Raw genomic sequence first — 26459 nt, 5'->3', positions numbered from 1 at the left:
TCCTCGAACTACTTTTCCAACCTTTCCTTCTGCAGTCCTTTGCTTGGACTCTATTTGACAGCATTTTGCATAAACAGCCGAGAGGAACACAGGCACTATCTCTATAAGCAGGTTTGACTTGTGTTTCTTCTCTTGGATTTGAGGGATTCCTCTAGGCTCAGTCTTCCCTTTAAGCCTTTTCGGCTTTCTCTTATTTATACTTATGCAGCTGAGACCCAAATAATTTCCAGAAGACAGTGAAATGGACTGGATTACCATCATGATGCTTATCACTAAATTGGTGATTCCCTGATTTAGTTGAATCTGTGAAAACCGCATCTTTGTAGTAGATGAAAATGTGCTGAAATGAAGGAGGTTTCTTTCCTTACTGCATAGGGTGGGTGCTCAGTCACTAAAAGTTGTGTCTAACTCTTTGTGACCCCATAAACTGTAGCCTGTCAGGCTCCTCTGTCTGTGGGATTTCCCAGGCAAGAATACTGGAGTGGGTTGCCATTTCCTCCTGCAGGGGATCTTCCCGACCCAGGGATTGAACCTGCATCTTCTACTTGGCAGGCGGATTCTTTACCACTGAGTCACCAGGGAAACCCCTTACTATGTAGACTCACCTGCGAAGTCTGGCCTAGGGTGATCCCTTGAACCTTTTTCTACAGAAAGTAATGGATATAGTCTTACTTGGAATATCTTTCCAGTGAATGAATATGGGGAGTAGTGCTTTGTATAAAAGATCTTGACCTTTTATATCCTTTAGGATACTTTCTTCTCCTGGTGTCCTATACCTTTTTAGTTTGTACCTAATGAGAGCTAGCTGGACCTGAGGAGGGCTTAGGAATGGGGGATGGAAGAGGCAATCAAGAGGTGACCAGCCACCCAAAGCCATGGTTACCATAAAGCTTAATTGTGAAAAATGAATTCAGTGTTAACTGATCTTGATAAAATTAATCCTGGTATTTAAAAATACATGTCTTGTTCTGTAAACATCATTGGAAAGTGTAATAATAGTAATGCAGGCATAGCGTTTTAAGAGAAACTTGTTTCTTCCCACAAGTTTTCTTATTAAAATACTTCATAGACTTTTTCAGAGGATTGAATAAGATCTGCATGCTTGGTATAAACTAAGCTCTCACATGATATATACTGGTATATTTATTTACATACATAGGTATTCCTAGACTGGACATCGCAGCTCGTAAATTGGCAAACAGGCACCTGCTATTGCTTAATTTATACTGAAAAATTACAGTCTGTTGTCTGTTTCTTAAGTGAACCCCCGACCTCCTTTTCTCCCAGTACTGGAACCTTGCTTCTCTTCTCTCTTCCTTCCTCCTTCTTCCTTTCTATCTCAGCCCTAACCTTGAGCTTCACCATGGAACTCAGGAAGAACTTCTGGCCGAGGAAAGGGCTGCTGCACCAGTGGACTTCCTGTCTGGTTGCTGAGAGTCATTTCTTAGTGCAGTGGGGCACCGTGTTGCGCCTGTTCTCTTGGAGATGTCTTTTTTTCATTTATATTCTCGTCAGGTCTTTCACAAATACACTGTTAGCTTCTTTATTGTGGTTACCTATAAACCAGTTAACCCCTCTAGGTAATTGAGAACTGAATATAATTGCAGTTTTTTTTTGTACTTCTAGTTTGGGATATAATGGGAAAACTTTGCATTTAGATTTTCTACAGACTTAAAGATCAGAGTTAAATTATTGCTTCTTGGTGTTCTTTGAACTTGCCAGTTATTAGAAAAATAGAAGTATGACATACCTGTTTTCAGGGGTATACATCCAAACAGGAAAAACTGGAAAACCCGTAGTTTGTAGAAATGAGGTATTGATTTGTAATTCTATCATTTCTTTCTTTACAGGTAGGCGAAAACCAAGAGTCCATCGGCCTCGTTCTCCAATATTGGAAGAAAAAGACATCCCGCCCCTTGAATTTCCCAAGTCCTCTGAGGATTTAATGGTGCCTAATGAGCATATAATGAATGTTATTGCCATTTATGAGGTACTGCGGAACTTTGGCACGGTTCTAAGGTTATCTCCTTTTCGCTTCGAGGACTTCTGTGCGGCTCTGGTGAGTCAAGAGCAGTGCACACTTATGGCAGAGATGCATGTCGTGCTTTTGAAAGCTGTCTTGCGTGAAGAAGACACTTCCAATACTACCTTTGGACCTGCCGATCTGAAAGACAGCGTGAACTCCACGCTGTATTTCATTGATGGTATGACGTGGCCAGAGGTGCTGCGGGTGTACTGTGAGAGTGACAAGGAGTACCATCACGTTCTTCCTTACCAAGAAGCAGAGGACTATCCTTACGGACCAGTAGAGAACAAAATCAAAGTTCTGCAGTTCTTAGTCGATCAGTTTCTCACCACAAACATCGCTCGTGAGGAGTTGATGTCTGAAGGGGTGATCCAATACGACGACCACTGTCGGGTCTGTCACAAACTCGGGGATTTGCTTTGCTGCGAGACCTGCTCGGCGGTGTACCATTTGGAATGCGTGAAGCCGCCGCTCGAGGAGGTGCCGGAGGATGAGTGGCAGTGTGAAGTCTGTGTAGCACATAAGGTGCCTGGTGTGACTGACTGCGTTGCTGAAATCCAAAAAAACAAACCCTATATTCGACACGAACCTATTGGATATGACAGAAGTCGGAGGAAATACTGGTTCTTAAACCGAAGACTCATAATGTGAGTAAATCTGGTCTTAGATTTTTGTGTGTGTGTATTTAAAATTAAGCCAGCTTCCTTCATGATTGATGTAGCAGAGCTGTGCTGCTGATATGATACAAAGTTTTGTGATTTAATAATGAGTTGTATGCGTGCGTGCTAAGTTGCTTCAGTAGTGTCCGACTTTTTGCAACCCAGTGGACTGAAGCCTGCCAGGATCCTCTGTCTGTAGGATTCTCCAGGCAAGGATACTGGAATGGATTGCCATGTCCTTCTCCAGGGGATCTTCTCCACCCAGGGATCAAACCTGTGTGTCTTCCGTCTCCCCTATTGGCAGGTTGATTCTTGACCACTAGCACCATCTGGGAAGCCCAATGAGTTGTATAGTTTAATAACTACTAACTTGAAGGAATATGTACATTAAAACAAGTTTTTACAATTGTAAGGACGGAGGGGTATATGAGAAAAGGCAAAGTATACACCATTGTATTCAATACCTAGGATGGAAAAATTACTTACTTAAAATTAATTAAAGACATTAATTACTAGGTGGAAAGCCACATGCCACTGTGGGCCCTTCCCCCATTAGATTCCCAGCACTACCCCCCACCCCTGCTCCCACCCACCAGGATAGCCTCCATCCTAACTTTGGTATTAGGATTTTCTTGCTTCTCTTTTTAGTTTTGCTGTATCCGTATATGAAATGGAGCAGCAAGAACAAACCAGCTGTCTCAGGAAAGATTAGTGCTGTCGTATTGATCGCAGTGTCCCAGAAGATAAACCCAGCAAACTCATGGTCATAGTCTTGGCTTGTGCTTTCCCGAGGGTTTTCAAGAGATTTCTTCCAGGCAGGGCAGTGGGAAAAGTGGAAGGAAGTCTAAGTTTTCAGAGCCTTCTTCAAGCTCTCAGAACTAGGTCAAAGCAGAAAATTTGTCATGGCATGAAATGAAAGAGTAGGCATGGAGAGGAGAGAAGGAACTTCATCAGCATACGGCCAGACCAGGCCAGGTAGAGAGGAGGAGCTTAGCCAGTCCCACCCTTAGTTTTTAAAAATGGTACAGAATAAACAGCGAGTCTCAGAATTCTATACGGTTGTTGTCTCGCAGTGTTGCTGTTGAGAAATCTGAGTCCATTCATTGGTTCTTTGTATATAACCAGTTTGGACGTAGCCGGAAGCTTATGGAACCTTCTCTCTGCCTTGGTGTTGCCTGCCGTTTTAGAGTGATACGGCCTCATGTGGGTCTGTTTTTGTCCATTGTGTGTGTGGTGGGCACTTTCAGTCTGACAGTTGAGTCAGTTCTGAGAACTTCCCTTGAGGACTTCCTTCTCTCCTATTCCCTGTTTCGTTTTTCTTGAACCATTACTTTATTGAATGTTGGGCTTCCTGTTTTGGTCTTCTGATTTTATCTTTTCTCTCCAGTTTTCCTCTTTGTCGTCTTTGGAGTGTGTGGGTGTGTGTGTGCTCGCATGCGTGTTGCTCGGTGTGCATATGTATTGCTCAGTCTTTCTGGAAGATTTCTTTATCTTGATCTTCAAGCCCTACTATTTATTTTTCATTTCCTATCGTATTTTTATTTTTTAAGAGCTCTTTTGTTCTTAAAATCATCCTCATTTTTTAAAAATAACAAAATCCCGGTCTTTTATTTTCTGGAAATAAAAATTTCGCTTACTCTTGAAGATAGTTTTGATCGTTTTTCACATATTTTTTCCCTCTGTGCATGGTTTCTGTTTCTTCTAGTCTGCTTCTTCCTGCTGTTTGTTTGTTTTGTTTCTTCCATCCTTAGATGTCTATTAATCTTTAGTTTTCTGCTCTTGATTGATTAACACTGTGGGATTATACAGCTGATTGGAAGTTCTGAGCAGGTGGGTAGGCTCTGTCAATTTTGAGCTTAACCTTTAGGTGATTTTTCTTAATCTTTGTTCTTGGTGATCCCCAGTGTCACTCACTATCTTTAGCCCTTCCTCTTGAGCTTGTCAAGTGGTCCAGAGGGGCCTTTTCTCGTGTCCTGCGTGGAGCATGAGGGTCTGGCTGGCTGGCTAGAGAACGTGGGCTGCATTTACCATGCACAGCACGTTTGCTGTGTGCTTTTTCTTTTGTTCAGTCACTCAATTGTGTCTGATTCTTTGCGACCCCATGGACTGCAGCACACCAGGCTTCCCTGTCCTTCACTATCTCCTGGAGTTTGCTCAGACTCATGTCCACTAAGTTGATGATGCCATCCAACCATCATCCTCTGTTGCCCCCCTTTCCTCCTGCCCTCAATCATTCCCAGCATTAGTGTCTTTTCCAGTGAGTTGGCTCTTTGCATCAGGTGGCCAAAATATTGGAGCTTTAGCATCAGTCCTTCCAATGAATATTCAGGGTTGATTTCCTTTAGGATTGGCTAGTTTGCTCTCCTTGCAGCACAAGGGACTCTCAGGAGGCTTCTCCATACTATGTGCATAGCCACTCAGTTCCTTGGTTTTCTGTACAGTACCTTTGTTCCCGGTGTCCCCTGGTCCAGAGAACCTCACTATTACCTCCTGTAGTAACTAAACCTTTAGTGGCTTAAAGTGGGTAGGTAAGTGGTCTCTAGATCTGCTGCTGAAGCAGCTGTCAAGCCCTTCTCTGCTGTCGACACTCCCTCCGCATTTGAGTGTCTTCTGAGGATTGTGATTGCTGGTTCTCAGCTCCACCCTTTGTATTTCAGATTGCACTTGCTTGGCTCTGTTAAAGGCAGTTATCACTTGTCTATTTGCTTTCCTGCTTCCAGTTTTTGTTGTTGTTGTCATTTTTATATTCTCTAATCTTTTTTAAAAAATTTTTAATGGAGTATAGTTGATTAATAATTTTATGTTAGTGTACCACAACGTAAATCCGTTATAGGCGTACAGATACCTGCTCTTTTAAAAATTCTTTTCCCATATATGCCATTACAGAGTATTGAGTAGAGTTCCCTGTGCTATACCGTAGGTCCTTATTAGTTATCTGCTGTATATATAATAGTGTATAAATGTTAATTCCAGTCTCCCAGTTTATCCCTCCTCACAGTTACCCACTGGTAACCATACATTTGTTTTCTCCATCTGTAATGCTGTCTCTGTTTCATAAACAAGTTCATTTGTACCCTTTATTTAGATTGCATATGTAAGCGATATCATATGGTATTTGTTCTCTCTCTGACTTACTTCACTTAGTTTAAGAGTCTCTAGTTCCATCCATGTTGCTACAAAATGGCATATTTCGTTCTTTTTAGAAAAATATTTATTTATTTGGTTGTGTCAGGTCTTAGTTGCAGCAGTTGGGATCTTCATTACATCATGTGGGATCTTTCGTTGTGGCCCATAGGCTCAGCAGCTCTGAGGCATGAGGAATTTTAGTGCCCTGACCAGGGATCGAACCCACGTCCTCTGCATTGCAAGAGAGATTCTTAACCACTGGACCACCAGGGAAGTCCTTACTTCATTTTTTTTAAATGGCTGAGTAATATTCCGTGGTATGTATGTACCACATCTTCCTCATCCATTCTTCTGTGAATGGGCTTCTAGATTACTTCTTTTGTCCTGGCAGTAGTAAATAGTGCTGCGGTGAACATGAGGGTGCATGTATCTTTTTGAAGTATGATTATCTAGTTTCTTTATTCTTTTATGTTTAGATCTTCTTTTAAAAATGCAAGCATACTTTATAATTTTATATTTATTTGGCTGTGCTGGGTCTTCGCTGGTGCACGGGCTTTTCTCTAGTTGCGGCGAGCAGGGGCCACTCTCTAGTTGCCGTGTGCGGGCTTCTCGTTGTGGTGGCTTCTCTTGTTGCGGAGCACGGGCTGTTGGGTACATGGGCTTCAGTAGTTGCTGTTCCCAGGCTCTCGATCACAGGCTCAATCATCGTGGCCCATGCATTTAGTTACTTTGAGGCATGTAAGATCCTCCCGGACCAGGAATCGAACCTGTTTCCTACACTAGCAAGACAGTTCTTTACCATTGAGCCACCAGGGAAGTACCATAAGTTTACATCTTTAAAAATATTTCTTTAGCAGTTTTAAGAGGGTTTCAAGGGGCTTCCCTGGTGGCTCAGATGGTAAGAATCTGCCTGCAATGCAGGAGATCTGGGTTCAGTCCCTGGTTTGGGAAGATCCCCTAGAGGATGGCATGGCAACCCACTCCAGTATTCTTGCCTGGAGAATCCCATGGACCGAGGTGCCTGGTGGGCTACAGTCTGTGGGGTCACAAAGAGACACGACTGAGCAGCTCAGCACAGCACACAGCAAGAGGGTTTCAAGAGAGAGCGTGAATGAGACGTGTGGTTTCAGTCTATTCCTTAATTCAGAAACTGATGTGAGAAACAGTATATTATGTTTTTAAATGTTATTTGGTGTTTTTTGGGTTCTATCAGTTATTTTAAATTTTTATATAATTTTCTTTTTTTGCCCCCATACCTCCCACATATCTGGTTGTGTTTATAGTTCCATCTTTCTCACATCATGCTATGGAAATGGCAGCGTTGAAGCTTGTGTTGGCAAGGTCATTACAAATGGAGAGGTAACCGTAACCACATTTTGGTGTGAAATTTAATGCAGTCTTTCGTTCTAAATGAAGAGTCAGTGACTGCCTTTCAGGGAGCCTGGTGCTTATACCCTCTAGACAGCAGCAGGCCCCATTCACTCGGTCTCCTGTGCCTTCCCATAAGGGCTCAGAGTCCTCAGGACTGCTGTGAACCAGTCAGGAAGTAAGTGATACTTACTCTCTGCTCCTCTTCTCCCGTTCTTCTGTTGTCTTCCCTGTCCTGCCCTTGTTTTGCTTTCGTCACAGCGTGGCATGTGGGATTTTAGTTTTCTGACCCGGGTGGAACCCTCGCGCCTTACAGTAGAAGCTCAGAATCCTAACCATTGGACAGCAGGGAATTCCGTGGGTTGTTTATTAATTTATGAAATTAATAATAATTTCATAAATTATAAAATTCTGTTGTTATAGGTATACACTTCAGTAATTTTAATAAATTAACACTGAAAGCCACACATCCCAGGATACATTTCCTTCTGAGACAAATCCATGTGGTTGGTCACTCTACATTTCAGTCATCCTGAATGAAAGTTTTCTCGTATCTGTCTACAGTTAATCTCACGCCCATCCTCAGCCTTAGAAAATCACTCCTCTGCTGTTAGTGTTCTTGCCTGGAGAATCCCAGGGAAGGGGGAGCCTGGTGGGCTTCCATCTATGGGGTCACACAGAGTCGGACACGACTGAAGTGACTTAGCAGCAGCAGCAGCAGCTGTTTGTGTAAATTTGCCTTTTCTAAACATTTCTTATAAAAAGGAATATATAATGATGTTTTTCTTCTCAGTTCTTCCACGTAGAATAATGTGTGTGTTCAGTTTTCTAATAAGCATTTTACAAATACATTTTTAAAATTAATCCTCACAACAACCCAATAATGTAGGGACTGTTCTTGTCTGCATTTCATAGATGAAAAACTAAAACTCAAGAGAAGTTAAATAAGTTGCTCTTGGACTTGCCCAAGACTCTCTGGCTATTAGGAAATAGGACCTAAAAAAAATCCGCCCCCCTCCCCCAGGACCTATTTTTAAGAATCTTCTCTTTTCTTGTTTCTTTTCTTTTGGCCACACCATGTGATTTGCAGGATCTTAATTCCCTGACCAGGGATTGAGTCTGGGATATGGCAGTGAGAATCCCAACCACTGGACTGCCAGGGAACTCCCAAGAATATTTTCAGTAACTAATTTTATACTGTAGTCTAGTTTCTAAGCCCTCATCTTGAGAAGTCTGTAACGTGCATTGTTTTAGTTGTTAAAAGCAGTGCTTAAAGAAAAATAGTGTAATGGTTTTGGCTCTGTTGAGACTGGATTTTTCTTATAAATTTGAAACAAAGGCATTTTTAGAAAATATGACATAAATTAAGTGGTGTTCCAAAAAAGTTGTTTCTTGATAAATCAGCATCTGTGTGTAAAGCAACACTCAGACAAGGAGAAGAGAAGACTCATTGAATGTGGTTAAATTAAGTGCAAACCTTTGAAATTATAGGAATCGAAGGACTCAAGAAGGTTCCTGTGGGTGGATTTATGATACATCAATGAGATGAAATAATCTGCTTTTCTAAATTGGACAGTAAAGTTCTTTTATATATATGTTTGGCTGCATTTGGCTTCATACAGGCTCTTTATTGTGTGGCATGAGGGTTTCTCTCTAGCTTTGGTGCATGGACTTAGTTGCCCTGCAGCGTGTGGGATCTAGTTCCCTGAAGAGAGATCAAACCCTCATCCCCTGCATTGGAAGGCAGATTCTTAACTACCTGACCACCAGGGAAGTCCCAGTGTAATATGTAATAATAATAATTTATATGTAATAATAAATTACATATTTGGCATTGAAACTATTCACGTACATTTATTTGCTTTAAAAGCTTTAATCAGTCCCTCAAATTTCCTTTCTTAATGCTAATAAAGTATACAAAATTTAATGGAAGATGTCAGATGAATTGCGATAGTATCTTTTTTCATGTGTTGTGACATTTTGACTATTTTCTTTGTAAAGTCCAATGCAAAGATTTCAATATCATTGTTAATGACAGTCATTCCTTGTCAATAATTTGAGTAAATGTGAAAGATTTTACATCTTTTTCAAAGTTAGCAAAACAATTTCCGTTTAAACGCCCCCTTGTGGTAGATTATGTGTGGACTCCTGGTGAAAAGTTTTGAAACAACAGTTACTCAGGTTATATAGAGATTTGGTGTATGGTTTCCCGGAAAGTCCAGAAGCTTAAAATGATGAATCAGTGGACCTGTTGTTCAAGGGGTTATGTCTGAAACAAAGTCTGGGGCAGTAATCACTTTTTTGTTTTTTTTTTTGGCTGAGGCTTGCGGGATCTCAGTTTCCCCACCCGGAATTGAAGCCTTGCCCCCTGCAGTGGAAGCACAGTCTTAACCTCTGGATCACCAAGGAAATCCCAGTGAACAGTTTTTCATTGTAATGCTAGTATTTTATGGATGTTAAGTTTTTCTATTATTTCTTTTATTTAATAGTCATTTAAAATGTTATTTGGATAGGTTAGTGAATAAAAGTTCTTACACGTGAGTTCATAGTCTACCTGAAGAACCAGGATATTGAGCAAACAATTTAGAGATCAGTTCCAGTCTGATATATAAGAGGGCCAATCTTTCTTACATATTGCTTTCATTCTGTCAATCCTTTGCTCTGAAATCGGGGCTTTTAATAAAGTAGGATGTACCAGATTAGATTAGCACCTTTTCCTCTCACTGTCTGTTCTGGATAAAATTACCTTGAACGCGGCGTTTTAAAGCTCTGCATTTTTTCACTTTCCAGAACTGATTTATCCTTTCTACTTGTACAGCTTTCTACCTGTACCTCCCCATTCCAGCCGTAAGCTGCCTATTTACTGCCTATTTACTGGCTGACTGTTGCCATCAGACCTAACACGTGTAACCCTTCTGCCCATGTCCAGTTCTGCGTATCCAGCAGCCTCCTGGACAGGTCCACATAGCAGGCACCTCCGATGCAACATGTCTAAAACTGAATGCATCACTTGCCCCCATTTCCTACCTTTCATTCAGTGTTACCATCTTAGTGACGGGGTCACCGTCCTGCCTGCTGCTCAAGCTAGAAACCTGGAAATAGTCTCCTGTCCTGTGTTGTTTCTATACCTTGTAATTATCTCTTAAATATTGAATCTCTTTCTCTCCATTCTCACTGTCAACATCATCTCAACTCTATTAGTTTAGATGTCTCCAAACCAGTCTGTGTGTAACTCCCCAATCCCCAGTTGTTTTCTGTTCCATAGTTGGACTGTTTTTAAAACAGCCTCTCTGATCAGGTCTCCTTTACCCTCAAGTTGAAAAACTTTTCAATTACCTGCTTTCATTTGCCCTTAACAGAAAGTTTGTAGAGCTCTAGTTTTGTATCTTCTCTAACTTTGTTGTTGTTCAGTCGCTAAGTCACGTCTGACTCTTTTGCGACCCCATCGGCCATTTCCTGCCAGGCTCCTCTGTTCATGGAATTCTTCAGGAAGAATACTGGAGTGGGTTCCCATTTCCTTCTCTAGGGGATCTTCCTGACCTAGGGACTGAACCTGCGCCTCCTACATTGCAGACAGATTCTTTACCAATGAGCCACCAAGGAAGCCCTATTCTCTTGCTTCCCACCACCCAAAACAAAATCAATATAAAGCACACAGGTAAACAAAAAAACTCAAAGCCTTTCAACTAACTTATCTTTCAAGTCAGCCTATATATGCCATTTCCTTGAGCTTTCCCCCCTAAAATTCTCTCCCACTTGCACCCAGAGACAACTTAAAAAAAAACACACACACACAGTCCGCTTTAATTATTTGTTTTAAGGTAGATATCGTATACTTCATAAGTTGAGCAAAATAGTAGCAACCCTGCATACTGCACCTACTATATGCTGTCAGTGTTTGAAGCACTTTCCATTTTTAATTTGTTTAATCCTCACAGCAGCATTTTGATATATAAATACTATCACCCCATTTTACAGATGGAAAAGTTGAGGCATCGCAAGTTTAAATAATTTATCTGGTATGATACTACCAGCAAGTGGCAGAACCAGAATTCAGTCCCAGGCAGTCTAACCCAGAATGTGTGCTCTTAACCGGCTTGGGCTGCCTTTGATCTCTGAATCTTGAGCTGCATTAGTGTCCTGTGAATGCTGTAACAAAGTATAGTGAGAAATTCACATTCTAATAGTTCTGGAGGCTAGAAGTCTAAAATCAAGGTGTCTGTGGGGCTGTGTTCTCTTCAGAGGCTCTAGGAAGAAATTCTTTGTTTGCCTTTTCCATCTTCTGGGACCTGAGGTGTTCCTTGGCTTATGGTAGCACAATTCCAGTTCCTGCCAACCTCTGTATCTTCACGATAGGCCTTTTCTGTCGAGTGGCCCAAGATTCTTCCAGCCTTTTCCCGCTACCCAGTTCCCAAGCTGCTTCCACGTTTTTAGGTATTTGTTACAGCAGCACTTTCATTGCCCAGTGTCCAAATCTGTTTTAGTTCCCTAGGGCTGCCATAACAAATTGCCATAAGTTGAGTTGTCTAAAGCAACAGGAATTTATTCTGTCATGATTCTGGGGCTGAGAGTTTGCAATCCATGTCAGCACGATTGTTTCTTTTGCCTCTCTCCTAGCTTCTGGGTGGTTGCTGGCTGTCCTTGGCATCTCCCAGCTTACAGACTGGCACATCACTCAGATTTCTGCCTCCGTCTTCACATCACCGTCTCCACGTGTCTGTTTGAATCTTCTCCTCCTCTTACAGGGATAGCAGTCATTTGATTTAGGGCTCACCCAAATCCAGAATGATTTCATCTCAAGATCCCTAGATAATTACAGGTGCAGAGACTGTATTTCCAAATAAAGTCACATTCTATGGTCTCAGGTGGACATCCATTTCTGTGGGGTACTAGTCAACCCAGCACACTAGCGTTCCTTACTCTTAGTTTCTGTGGGTTTGTTTAGAAATGAAACTCAAAATTTAACTGTTAGTCATTAACCTCTTATTTTGCCTAAGTAGAAGCCAAACAGACTTTGAAACATAGGCATAGAATCTGGAAACTTGGGCTTAATTGCATTTTTGGCAAATATTTTCATTCCAGCCTGTCCTCCTCCGCCATCCTGTGAGCTCCTTGAGCTGATCAGTGACTTCACGGAAGCCAGGCCAGTTTGAGGGTACAGAAGGAGCACTGCAGAAACAGAGCTTCTGTAGAAAACAGATTATAACCCCATAAACAGATACACCTACAAATTGATGTATATTCCTACAGGAAAGCTTTTGTTGCCTTTACAATTAGAAGAAATAATCTTGGTTATTTAAATTGTGTAAATGTGCCCAAGTACATCAATATTAAAACAACTTTTCTTTGAAAGCATTTGCCGTTATTGTTCACTCTGTTTTACTACTTTATGCTTTTGATGAATTTATCCTCCTACAGCCTCAAGAAGAAAAAAAAAATAGTGTTGAGTATTATCTTTGGTGAGCAGAATAAAAAATAGGGCTATTTTTAGCAGGACATTGACAAACTGTACATTTAGGGGAAGAATATCAGTGTAGTGAAAACTGGAAAATGTGCTATGTGGGAAATGATTAAAGTATTTTATTGTTTAAGATAAAGAAAAGAAAAAAGTGGTGAAATTATAGATGTGAAAGAGTTGAAGGGCTGTGTGGAGGAGGTGTTAGATTCATTTCAGAGAATTCTAGCAGGATGGATTGATGGAAATACTAGGTATGTGTATCTTCTCTTAAAAGGGAAAAAACTTTCTAATAGAGCAGTTTCAATCTAGAATGGACTGCCACTGTTATGAAGTTGTGAATTCTCTCTTAAGATTAAAATTAAGATTAAAATTAAGTGTTCTCTGTTAAGATGGAAATTCTGCAGATGCCAGCATGGGCTGATTTAGTCATCCGATAGGGACCCTTTCAGTAGCTTGTGAGTTGCTTGATTAAGTTTGCACTCTTAGCATCTCATTTTCGTGTTGAAATCTTATGCTTGTAAATTGTATTTCTACCCCCAAAATGTTTTTATGTAGAATATTTTTCTTGTTCCATTGAAATTTGTAGATATTTCTGTATCGAGATAAAAGCAAACAGGTAAGAAAAATTTTGATAATCTTTATAACAGAGGAAAACTCCTTAAGATTGATATCTTAGAAAATAAAGAATTAGGTTGTCCCTGTAACTCTTGTGCTTGGTCAAAGCTCACTGTGTACTTTCTGATTTGATGTGTGTGCATGCTAAGTCACTGATTCGTGTCTGACTCTACAACCCCATGGACTGTAAGCTGCTAGGCTCCTCTGTCCATGGGGTTTCCCAGGAAAAAATACTGGAGCAGGTAACCATTTCCTACTCCACAGGCTCTTCCTGACCCAGGGATTGAACCTGCGTCTCCTGAGACTCCTGCTTTGGCTGGTGAATTCTTACCACTGAGCCACCTGAGAATGTTTTTGTTATGGTATTGCCTTTAGAAAGCTTTTTATTTATTTATTTTTGGCTATGTCCCATGACTTGTGGGCACTTAGTTCCCTAAGCAGGGATTCAACCTGGGTCCTCAGCAGTGGAAGCACAGAGTTCTAGTGACTGGACCACCAGGGCATTCCCTGTTAATCTTTTGATTAGAGGATTCTGACATCTTTAGCATTTTAAATTGCAATAGACCATTGTTTTCACTCAGTCATAAGAAGTCAGTAAAAATACCTATCATAAAATAAAATCCAGAGCAGCTTAAAAAAATGATTTTCAGAAATTTTTGTGAAAAGCCTCTCTACCAAAGATATAGGTCATATCTTTAGATGCCTATATGAAAAAGCAAAGCTAGATAACAGGGACCCTTTATTAAACCTTTTTTCTTAAAAGTTTTTGTTACCTTTGATATCCTTTTATTTATCTATGATTTAATATCTCCTATCTTTCTTCAAAATTATTGAATGTCTCATTCCTGGAGTTCTACTACATTTTAATTTATTTACTACCTTACTAGTAACAATACATACCTTACTAGTAACAACAATATTGGTCATTATGGCTCAGATAGTAAAGAATCTGTCTGCAGTGCAGGAGACACAAGAGACTTGGGTTTGCTTCCTGGGTCAGGAAGATCCCCTGAAGTAGGAAATGGCAATCCACTCGCGTGTTCTTGCCTGGAAAATTCTGTGGACGGAGGAGCCTGGCAGTCTACACACCACGGGGTTGCGAAGAGTCGGACACGACTGAGCCACTAACACTTTTCACTTGTCAATGATGTTTCCAGGCACTATAACATTTAACTCTAATAAGATGCCTTATTAGAATACCTTTATTTGCTTTAAAATATCTCACAGTCACCCTCAAGATAGGTCCTGTTATCCCCATGTACCAGTGAGGTGAATAAAATGGCTCAGACATTCAGAGAGGTTGTGTCTTGTCCATGTTCACGTACCATAAGTGACTGAGCCCATTTAAAGCCAGACCTTTCTTAAAGCCCTCTCCTTTGAGCAAGAAGGAAAGTTAGACTTGTTCTTGTCAGCTACTTCACACATATTCATGATTTTTAGAAAAGTTACTTTTTAATTGAAGCATGGTTACTTTACAATATTGTGTTGGTTTCTGCGTACATCAGCGTGAATCAGCCACAGGTGTACATGTGTCCCCTCCCTCCTGAACCTCCTCCCTTCTCCCTCTCCATCCCACACCTCTGGATTGTCACAGAGCACTGAGTTGAGCTCCCTGTGTGACTCAGCAAATTGCCACTTGCTGTCTGTTTTGCATATGGTAATTATGTGTTTCCATTGCTATTCTCTCAATTCTTCCCACCCTCAATGAACGGATACAGAAGTTGTAGTTCATACATACAATGGAATATTGCTCACTTATAAAAAAGGAACACATTTGAGTCAGTCCTAATGAGGTAGATGAACCTAGAGCCTATTATACAGAGTGAAATAAGTCAGAAGGAGAAAGACAAATATTATATATTAATGCATGCCTATGGAATCCTGAATTCTTTTGAATGAGAGAAGAACTACCATCACATGTGTTTCTTAAAGTCTGGAGCTAGAAATTAATTTGCCTTATGTTTTTAGTCAGTGACTATTCGTGTGCAAGTGTCCGCCTCCATTACAAGTGAATGGCATCTTCAGAGAGATTTAAGCAGGACAGGAAGCTGCTCTGCTCTTTTCCAGTTTGAGCTTTGATTGTGCCCAGGCAAGAAGAGCAATGAGATGTTGTCACTCAATTGAGATGATTCCTTCAAGGACCAGAATTTAACAAAGCATTTCCACCATTTTGGGGCTTCCCTGGTGGCTCAGATGGTAAAGCGTCTGCCTGCAATGTGGGAGACCCTGGTTAAGATCCCCTGGAGAAGGAAATGGCAACCCACTCCAGTACTCTTCCCTGGAAAATTCCATGGACAAAGGAGCCTGGTAGGTTACAGTCCATGGGGTCGCAGAGAGTCGAACACGACTGAGCAACTTCACTGTCTCTCTCACGCGCCACCATTTTGGTGGAAATGTTTCTAAACTGTAGTGTGACATGATCCTGCTCTGTACGTGTTAGGTACTGAACAGAGTTTAAATACTTCTGGTTAAAGTTCTGTGGGTGGTATTGTTACAGTGATGATCTTAATGTTGGCTGAAGTGTCACCAAGACCATCCTCCATCAAGTACTCTTGAGTTTTAAGGTCCTGTTTCTGAGCGTCATGTTTTTTTAGAAATCTTTCTTTGTTGCTGTGCTAATTCTTCTCTCCCCACTACTACAAGCTACATTTATCTACATTTACTATATCCTAAGCTATTGTGCTGAGATGGCAATGGCACCCGACTCCAGTACTCTTGCCTGGAAAATCCCATGGACGGTGGAGCCCGGTAGGCTGCAGTCCATGGGGTCGCTGAGTCGGAAACAACTGAGCAACTTCACTTTCACTTTTCACTTTCATGCATTGGAGAAGGCAATGGCAACCCACTCCAGTGTTCTTTCCTGGAGAATCCCAGGGACGGGGGAGCCTGGTGGGCTGCTGTTTATGGGGTCCCACAGAGTTGGACATGACTGAAACAACTTAGCAGCAGCAGGAGCAGCAAGCCATTGTGGACTAGGTTCAGTTCAGTTCAGTTGCTCAGTCGTGTCCAACTCTCTGTGACCTCATGGACTGCATCATGCCAGGCCTCCCTGCCCATCACCAACTCCCAGAGTTTACTCAAACTCATGTCCATTGAGTCGGTGATGCCATCCAACCATCTCATCCTCTGTCGTCCCCTTCTCCTGCCTTCAGTCTTGCCCAGCATCAGTCAGTTCTTCGCATCAGGTGGCCAAAGTATTGAAGTTTCAGCTTCAGCATCAGTCCTTCCAATGAATATTCAGGACTGATTTCCTTTAGGATGGACTGGTTGGATCTCTTTGCAGTCCAAGGGACTCTCAAGAGAGTTCTCCAACACAACAGTTCAAAAGCATCAATTCTTCGGCGCTCAGCTTTCTTTATGGTCCAACTCTCACATCCATACATGACTACTGGAAAAACCATAGCTTTGACTAGATGGACCTTTGTTGGCAAAGTAATGTCTCTGCTTTTTAATATGCTATGTTGGGCTAGGAAATCAAAATAATTAGAAGTTCAAGTAAAATGAGTACCTTGAATGGAACTTGACAATCTCTTGTGAAGAAGTGTTAATATATTGAACTTCAGTGTGCAGTCTTTGTGTTATGTATTTTAACTTTCACTGGGTAGATAAAATTGTCAGATAATTGCCATTATGTCTAACATACAAAGTGTTTTTTTGCTGTTTCTTAAACAGAGAAGAAGATACAGAAAATGAAAATGAAAAGAAAATTTGGTACTACAGCACAAAGGTCCAACTTGCAGAGTTAATTGACTGTCTAGACAAAGATTACTGGGAGGCAGAACTCTGCAAAATTCTAGAAGAAATGCGTGAAGAAATCCATCGGCACATGGACATAACTGAAGACCTGACCAATAAAGCTCGGGGCAGTAACAAATCCTTTCTGGCGGCAGCTAATGGTGAGTGGGAAATTCTTCTCATTTTACTTTTTGTTAGATTTTACTTTTTGAGATGAACTCTTGGTGTGAAATCACTGCAGAATTTGCAAATGTATTAAAATTTTCAAGTGTGACTATTATACCTTAATTCTTTATAATATTTTCCCAATAGAACCTTGTTCATCCTAATTTAAATTAGGGACCCTATACATTTTAGTGTTGGTACCTTACCTTCCTCATTGATATTCCTCTTAATTCACGAATTTTATAAATAAACCTTTGAGGAAGTCCTGCTTTTAATTATGAGAAATGGTGTTCCTTTAAAATTTACTCTTTGCGTTCTTTTTTTTTTTTAAAATGTTCAATTTTAGAATCATTTTAGAGTTACAGAAAAGTTGCTAAGATAGCACGGAGGGTTTTTCGCATATCCTGCGGCAGGCTTCCCTTATTATCAGTGTCTTACATCCTGGCTCAGTGGGTAAAGAATCCCCCTGCAGCGCAGGAGACCTGGGTTTGATCCCCGGGTTGGGAAGATCCCCTGGAGAAGGGAAAGGCTACCCACTCCAGTATTCTGGCCTGGAGAATTCCATGGACTGTATAGTCCATGGGGTCACAAAGAGTCACAACTGAGCGACTTTCACATTGGTGTGGTATGTTTGTCATCACTAATGAACCAGTGTTGATATCTTTAATAACTTATATCTATACTTTATTCAGATTTCCTCAGTTCTTATCTAATGTCCTTTTTCTGTCTCGTGATCCCTTCCAGGACACCACACTATATTTAGTCATCCTGTCTCTCTAGGATGTCACAGGTTTTCAGACTCTCCTTATTTTTGATGACCTTGACAGATTTTGAGGATTGCTGGCCAGGGACTTAATGCCCTTAACGGATTTGTCTCATGTTCTTCTCAGAGTTAGCCTTGTGTTGTGTATTTTGGGGAGGAAGACAACAGAGGTGAAGTGCCCTCCTCGTCATCTTATCCAGAGTACCTGCCACCATCATGATTTATCACCAGTGATGTTAACTTGGATCATCTGGTTGAGGCAGTGTTTGTCTGGTTTCTCTATTGTAAAATTACCCCTCCCACCCATACTGCGGTTTGGGGAGAGAGTCACTGTGCACAGCCCACACTTAGGCCATGGGGAGTCACAGTCCACCTCCTTGAGGGAGCATTGATCTACATACATTATTTGGGTTCCTGCACAGATTTGTCTATTCTTCTTTATTTATTCAGTCATATATGTCAGGATGGACTCATGGATACATATTTTACACTTTGGGTTATATTTTAATTACTGCCTTATTTATTTTGTTGCTCAGTGTTTTTAGTCCCTGTTTTGTAACAAATAATGAATGTATTTGACATTTTAAAAAAGTAAATAGTACAGGGAATTCCCTGTACTTCAAAAACTAGTAGATTTAGTTAACAAGAGTTATATTTATTCATATCTGGTAGTTGGAAGTATCTTTTTTATTAGATTTGTTTTTTTTTTTTAATGTGTATTTTTTCCATCAGATAAGTTTTACTCATCAGAATTCTTTGGGGAGGTTGATAATTGTACTAATATAATTAAGAGGATTACTTCCCCTCTTAATTTCCTTTTATGGATCCCAGCATTGCAATTGACAAATCCCTTTTTACTCTCTGGCAGTCTCAGCTTTTAGTATAGTAATAATGAGCCATGCTGTCCCCTGAAAAGCAATGTGGAATCTGTTATCAGGTGTTGAATTAGAAATATTTTCTAGAGTGAACTCGTCTGTGTACAAAATTATATATGTAGTAGTATCATCTTAATTATGGGCTTCCCTGGTGGCTCAGTTAGTAAAGAATACTCCTGCAGTACAGGAGACCCAGGTTTAATCCCTGGGTTGGGAAGATCCCTTGGAGAAGGGAGTGGCTACCCACTCCAGTATTCTTGCCTGGAGAATTCTATGGACAGAGGAGCCGAGCAGCTACAGTCCATGGGGTCACAAAGAGTTGGACACAACTGAGCGACTAACGCTTGATCATCTTAACTAAGCACAAAGCCAGTATAGGAATGGATGATCAAAATGTTTAGTGATCTGATTGGGGGGAGTGTAAAACTGAAAATGAATTTGTGGAGGAATTGGTTAATTTGAATTGAATTACTGTGTGATGGAACACTATACATTGGAGAATACATAAGGTACCATGCCAAAACAGTACCTGGGTCATTGAGGTACTTAAATTCTCTTCCTCTGAATAATCACCCGGGTGAATAACCAGCTTTTATCACTAAAAAAATAACTAATTAGCATAGTAGGATTATAGTTACTTTCCATTTTATATTTTTCAAATTTCCTACAATAAGCATGTTTTATTTCATGTAATTCAGCTTGTGATGTACTTTTAAAAATTAGTTAAATCTTTTGTAATAATCAGAGCTTTGAGCATTGGGGCACAGTGTATTCTTAGAGATATATGCCCAAAGCTTGTGGACGGCTACCCTCTTAGTACAGCTTAAGTTAATTTAAATAAGGTAAAGTGCACCTTGACTTTAATGGTGAGATCTAGACAAGTGACATTTTTCTTCTCTTTTTTTCTCCCCCTTCCCCTTTTTTTTGCTAAGGTACAACCAACCTGTTACTAAAGGTGGAGGGATTCACAAGAATTGAAAAATTGATGGGGAAGAGAAGGGGAAACTAACATTTTTGAGTACCTACTGTGGGCCAGGTGTTCATCTAGATGTTATACAAGCCTTTAATCCTCTCAGCAACTTTTCTAAGGAATGTATTGGCAATGAATTAAACATTCAGATAGAAGAATTTCCTATTAAAGCACCGGTCTGCCACCATTATCTTTATTTGCTCTCTCTGGGAACCAAAATCTTGGCTATGATAGTTTAGGAGCATCCAGTCCAGGTAAATACCCAAAATAATATCTAGTGGTGTTCTTTAATTGGGGGTTTTATGAGATTAAAGAAAGAGACTACTGGGCTCCTGAAATAGCCAAGAATGATTTACAGTATCTTATCAATGATCTCAGAATCCCAGCTTATCCTTATGACTTTTCTTTTTTAACCTCACAAATAGCATAAATCCTTTCACATTTTCAGCTCTCTGGTTGTTATATACATATACGTCCACTTCAGGAGAGTTTAATTCAGTTTTTTGGTAGTTTTTTTGTTTTTTTTTCTGAATATCTTTTCTAATATTTTTTGAAATTGTCAAATACACAGAAACTTAAAAGAATTATCCAGTAAATACCCATAAGTCTACCATCTAGATTCTAAAATTTATTATATATTTGTAACTGTAAATAGTTTGTTTTATTATATACCCTTTTAGTGATTGTGTTATATAATGCTTTATTCTGCTTGTTTGAAAAAAGTTTTGGAATACATTTTTTTCTGAGAGGAGATGATTTTTAATATTTGGTAGGTTAATTCTATTTAATTTTGAAATATTCCTGCAAAGTATAGACTACTAAACATGTTTATGGAAGATTCATATTTATTACAGATTGGATACAACCTAGACCGATTATTTTTTCTGTCACTCCCTTAACATATTTTTTTCCCTCCTCACTTTTTTGGTCTGTTTCTCTTATGGCTGTGAGTACTGTAGGTCTTGAGCTGAACATATAGACTGATAATTGTTTGTATACTTGATAGAATGGATAACAGGATAGACTATTTAAAATTAGAACCTTTACAGAAAATCAGAGACCTTTGGTCATCCTACCTGTGCTTTCTACCTAATTTAGGTGGTCTAATTTATAGTGTTTTTTTTTTTTAACTATCCTCATTATGTGGCAGGAGGGAAGTTGGTTGAATGTATAACACTTTGGTTTGAAAAATCTTACATGGAGCTATATTTGAAAGTAAGAAATAATATGGCTCTAAGAAAAGCAGGTAATTGGTGAATAAATTTTCTTTTTTCAAATAAAAAGTTTTTACAGTGATTGAGATACTTCCATTGATAGATTTAGTGTGTAGCAAGAGTAAATGCATTAGGGTAAATAGGAGCTGAAAGCAGTGTAGATGTATAGATAAGTGAAAGGATATAAGGAAATGATGTAAAAAGGGATCTTGGGGTGACGGTGAAGACAGGAAATGTACGTATTAGAATTCCTTCTGTTTGAAATTGTCCTATAACTGACTTAGATGTTTCTATAATCACTGACAGAATTCTTATAGGATTTAGGGGTAGAGAACGTGAGAGAGAGAGAGAGTAAGGAATTAACTCCAGCCATCTCAAGGGTAATCTTTTAAGCAGAGAGGTCAGTGTTTTTCAGTGATGACTTTACAAGGTTTTTCTAATCCTAGGAAAGCTACAATTTAGGAAACACTGATGAAGGTAGAGAACATTTAAAGAAGGGAAATGTAAACAAGAAAATTTAAAAATCCCAAAAGAGGTACCATCGGTGCATGGCATTGGCATTAAAGATGTTTCTTCTTGTTCACAAACATTATTTCTCATGGGAGTAGAGTTTAGCAGTTCTGAAACTGGTTTACTGTGAATAATAGGGTTAACCAAATAAATAGATATATTGTAATGAAAGCAACTTCTGTCAGAGAGTGAACTTACAAAAAAACAACAGAGCCATGCTTGAATGAACCACCCAGGTACTCCCCACTACACACACACAGATAGATACAGAAATAATAAAGATGTATATATACATGGGTTAGTATACGTATGTATATACATTCCCTGGGTCTGTGGTGGTGAGAGAAGCAGTGACACCCCACTAGTAAGAAGTATACATCATGTCTAGATCATGACTTTAAATCTCATTCTCCAATTAAAAAAAGTCAAGATTCCTTGAGAGGTGGTATATTCTAGGGCTGGGGCAGAGAAAACCTAAGGTGAGTCTGGAGCATCTTGTAGTGTTGGAAAGTAAGGAAGGAGGGAGGGGAAGTGTGTTTAAAGGATACAGGACTCCCCTGGAAAAGCTCCCAGTGGCCAAAAGCTGGACCAGTTTGAGCAACAAAGTAAAAAACGATAGTATTGTATTATGATGTGAAGAATATCGGTATCCAGGGATCTGTGTTTCTATACCTTGTGGTCTGCACCCATGTCATGGTCTCACTGCACCGAGGGTGAAAGGAAATTAGAGCCATTAGGCTTTAGTGACTTTCAGAAAGCTATGGAACTTCAGATAGAAATGTTTAATGGGCCTTTGTTTTCTTATTTTACAGTGGAGGACGGAAGGTCAAGTAGCCTGCCCAGGCTCACATAGTTAAGTCAGATCTGTACTAGGTCATGGGTCTCTAGGTTTTTGTCACCGTAACACACTGTCCAGACTGTGGGTCTGTGTCAGCTTACAGTTTTTCTTACATGGCAGAGGATATTACAATAATCTATAGCAATCTCAATTTTAAAAGACTATTTTCTAGATGTGAAGATAACCAAGTTGGTCAAGTTCTCTTAAGCATCAAAATATTCCTGGTAATCTTGATCCTTATTTCAGAGTTCTTAATGCATTTAACAAATTTATCTTTGAATAGCTTGTATTGAAACTCTTAAGTGACACTTGTAGTACCTTATACTTGGTAATGTGGAAACACAATTTTTTATTTGTTTTTTTATAGAAGAAATTTTGGAATCCATAAGAGCCAAAAAGGGAGACATTGATATTGTTAAAAGCCCAGAAGAAATAGACAAGGACAAGAATGAGACTGAGAATAGTAACTCCAAGGATGCCGAGAAAAGCAGAGAGGAGTTTGAAGACCCGATTGTTGAAAAAGACAGTGATGACAAAACACCAGATGACATCGATCGTGAGCAAGGAAAATCTGAGGGTAAAAACATTACTTGGTTAAAAAGAAATATTTCATCAGTGTTATGTAGGAAATCTCTAGTTTTGCTTGCAAAATGAAAATGAGGTGTTTTTTTTAATTATTATAAACAACTATTTTACATTTCTAAAGAGATTAGTATATCCTTCCTCCTTATAACATGTATAATCATTGTAATGAGTTTTATATATTGGTGGGTTTGTTATGATTTTATGTCCATACTTCTTAATAAGGTACGATTTCCCTATGAGATTTGTTGGTGAAAAATCACTGTTTTTCTATCAGAATATACACTGTGGGTGATAAAATATGTTCATTTTTATGGGACTACTTAAGCATTCTTAATAATACCAAATATTCTTAAATACCCATTGGATTACCTGCTGCAGAAATATCCCAGAATCTAATGGCTTCAAAATGGCCATTGAATAGAAGCCGGGTTTTTTGGTGCTCATTCATTTTCAGTAGATGACTGAATGTGGCCATTTGTCCTCGAGCGATTTTAAAGGGTATCGTTAAAGTTTTGTTGTGCATTTTACTGTAGAGCCAACAGAAGTTGGGGATAAAGGTAACTCTGTGTCAGCAAATCTTGGCGACAACACAACAAATGCTTCTTCCGAAGAGACTGTTCCCTCTGAAGGGAGGAGTCCCATGGGGTGTGTCTCAGAAACCCACGATAGCAGCAACATGGCAGAGAAGAAGGTGGCATCTGAGCTCCCCCAGGACGTGCCAGGTACAGAGGGCAGTGTATCAATGCCTCTGTAATGGGGGGAAGTCCTTCCCTTGAGTAGTGAAAGCTGAATGTCACCTAAAACCTTAAAGTATGTGTTCATTCATGCTGCTTGCTTACATCAGTGCCATCCCTGACCGCTAAATTGTCACCTAACATTTGGAGTTTGACAGATGTTCCTGCATTTAGTGCTTGAAACTCATCATAATCTTCATGCTTTTTTAAAGTTCATTTAGCTGTTTTTGTTTAATAGACTTATTTGTATATTTTATCACCAGACCATAGTGGCAGATATTTTGGTTTTAAGTACTCACATACTAATGGCTCAGTGTTGAATGATTTGACCATTCCAGTTCTGTATGTACTAACAGATTAATTTTATGTTTGCATGTGGTCATGTAAGTTTCTTTTTAACAACATTTCAAACCATAGTATTATAATAGAAAACCATTGTCATGTATTTTGATATGAAAATGTAAGTTAACCAGTAATACTTTAAGCTTTTTAAAATTAATATTAATACTCAGAGTAAGTTATATCACATGAAGAATATTGTTATGCCTTTCCTTTTGCCTTTTTTAAAAAAGAAAAATTTTTATCATAGGAGCTTTATGTATTTTTTTAAGAAGGTAAATTAGAAAATTAGATAAGCAAAACAAGAAAATACTGGTGATCCTGTGGAAAGTCAGTAATTGTAGTTAATACTGTGATGGAAATCCTGAAAGTTTTTTTTTAGTCCTTCTGGTAGGAATGTAGGGATAGCTTATTGTGATTTGAACTTGCAGTTCCCTGGTGACTAAGGATGTTGAACACCTTTAGTGTGTGTGTGCATGTGTGTGCGACTGTGCACACAGATGCTTCTGTGTGTGTGTGTGTCTCATTTGGATACCTTCTGTTTTGAAGTGCCTGTCAGTTCTTTTGTTCATTTTTTGTTAAGTGGTTTCTTTTTTTATCTGTTGGTGTTGCATAGACTGGGCTAGGTTCAGTCCCTCTTCTCTGTCCTGATTGGAAGCAAAAGTTTCTACATTGATTTTTAAAATAATGTTAACCCAATCTCATATTCCTGGAATAAATAGGACTTTGTTGTGACATATTTTTGTTCTTAAATATTGTTGCATGCCATTTTTAATATTTTGTTTAGAATTTTTGCATCAGCTTTCATGAATGAAATTGACTTGTAGTTCTCCTCTGCTAATGTCTGTGTCAGGATTTGATGCCTAGGTTACACTGGTCTTATAAAATGAATTTTTATTTTACAAGTCCCACTTTTGCTTTTGTCTGCAAGAGTTTCTGTGGGTGGGTGTTGTTTATTCCTTAAATGTTTGCTAAAGTGTTTTGGTCCTGGAGTTTTCATTGTGGGAAAGTTATTGTAGATTTCATTTCTTCGGCAGATAGTGAAGTTTCATGTTTTCTGTTGATTTCTTGTGTCAGTTTTCTTAAGTTTTATTTTTCTAAGAATATACCATTTCATTTAAATTTTACTGACATGATAACTGTTTTTAAATGTCTATAGCATCTGTAGTGAGCAGCAGCATCTGTAGTGATGTTCCCTTTTTCAATCCAGAAATTGGTTAATCATTTCATGAGACTATTAATAATTTTTATGAGTCTTTTAAAAAAATAACTTTGGGATTCCTTTTAATTTCTTTTCATTCTTGTGAATTATTCTTCCCTGCCTTTTTTCCCCCTTAACTACTCTATTGAGTTATAATTGATACACAAAAAGCTGTACATATTTAATGTATACAACTTGATGAGTTTGGAGATAAAGATGTACCTGTGAAACCATCACTGTAATCTATGGCATAAACATCTGTCACCTCCAGAAGTTTCTCATATACTCTTTATTAATTTTTTTTCTTCTCACGTAATGGATGCTTTCATAGCTTTTAGTTTTTATTTTTTGCTTTGGCTGTCATCAGGGCTATACATTTCCCTCTGTATACTGCTGTAGCTTCAGCTCACTGACTTTATATGTTATTTTTGTCTTTATCATTCAGTTTAAAATACTTTCTGATTTTTGTATATATTTTTTAACCCATTGCTTATTTAGAAATATATTGTTTAGCACCCAAACATTTAGAGATTTGCTAGTTATATTTTTTTATTGATTTCTGGTTTGACAAACTGGAGTTCGAGAACATTCTGTGATGATTTATGTCCTTTAAGATTTGTTGAGGCTTGTTTTGGAGTCCCAACAGTTGGTTAATATTGATAAACTATCTCATATACACTTGAAAGAAAGTGTTAATCACTCAGTTAAATGTTAGTCACTCAGTCTTGTCCGACTCTTTGCAACACCCTGGACTGTAGCCCACCAAGGTCCTCTGTCCACGGAATTCTCTAGGCAAGAATGCTGGAGTGGATTGCCATTTCCTCCTCCAATATACACTTGAGACATACATTTTTAGTTTTTGGGTACAGTGCAGAACAGTTAGGTCAGGGTTTTTAATTGTGTTGTTCATATCTCTATTATTGCTATCCCCCCCCCGCAAGATACTTTTAAGTTACTTTTTTTAATGTGTTGCCCTTTTATCTTTCAAATGTTTTTAGTTTTGCATTATATTGTTTGAGCCTGTGTTATTAGGTGCACATAATTTTTGTTGTAGAATTAACTTTATCTTTGTGAAATACCCTTTATTGTTAATAATGTTACTAAACTACAGTAGCTTTCTTTTGATTAGCATTTGTATTGGATATCTTTTCTAGAATAGAAAGATACTTAAAAATAACCTGAGAATTTAAAATCTCTTTTTAAATACATCTGCTTTAGAATTTATTTAGAAATATATACATACACATAAATATATACATATATGCATATGTATATTTA

General features: G+C 39.0%; 1 protein-coding gene across 14 annotated transcripts in view; it reads left to right on the top strand.

Annotated features, from left to right (window-relative positions):
* BPTF (bromodomain PHD finger transcription factor) overlaps positions 1-26459 on the top strand; it is a 130815-nt gene that overhangs the window by 35698 nt on the left and 68658 nt on the right. For 11 of the 14 annotated variants that reach the window (XM_055408233.2, XM_055408231.2, XM_055408229.2 and 8 more), the window contains exons 2-5: positions 1851-2673; positions 16925-17148; positions 22690-22899; positions 23441-23629. In XM_055408233.2, coding sequence (XP_055264208.2) covers positions 1851-2673; positions 16925-17148; positions 22690-22899; positions 23441-23629 — 1446 coding nt within the window. The remainder of the gene's footprint in view (positions 1-1850; positions 2674-16924; positions 17149-22689; positions 22900-23440; positions 23630-26459) is intronic. The other 3 variants (XM_055408235.2, XM_055408234.2, XM_088829230.1) reach the window with 1 other exon arrangement.

This window comes from Moschus berezovskii, chromosome 20 (genome assembly GCF_049115385.1).
Source record: "Moschus berezovskii isolate FMDL1 chromosome 20, NW_MosBer_1.0, whole genome shotgun sequence".
NCBI classification, from domain to species: Eukaryota; Metazoa; Chordata; class Mammalia; order Artiodactyla; family Moschidae; genus Moschus; species Moschus berezovskii.
Note: the sequence above shows the minus strand (reverse complement) of the source record. Positions and strands in the feature narration are given on the sequence as shown.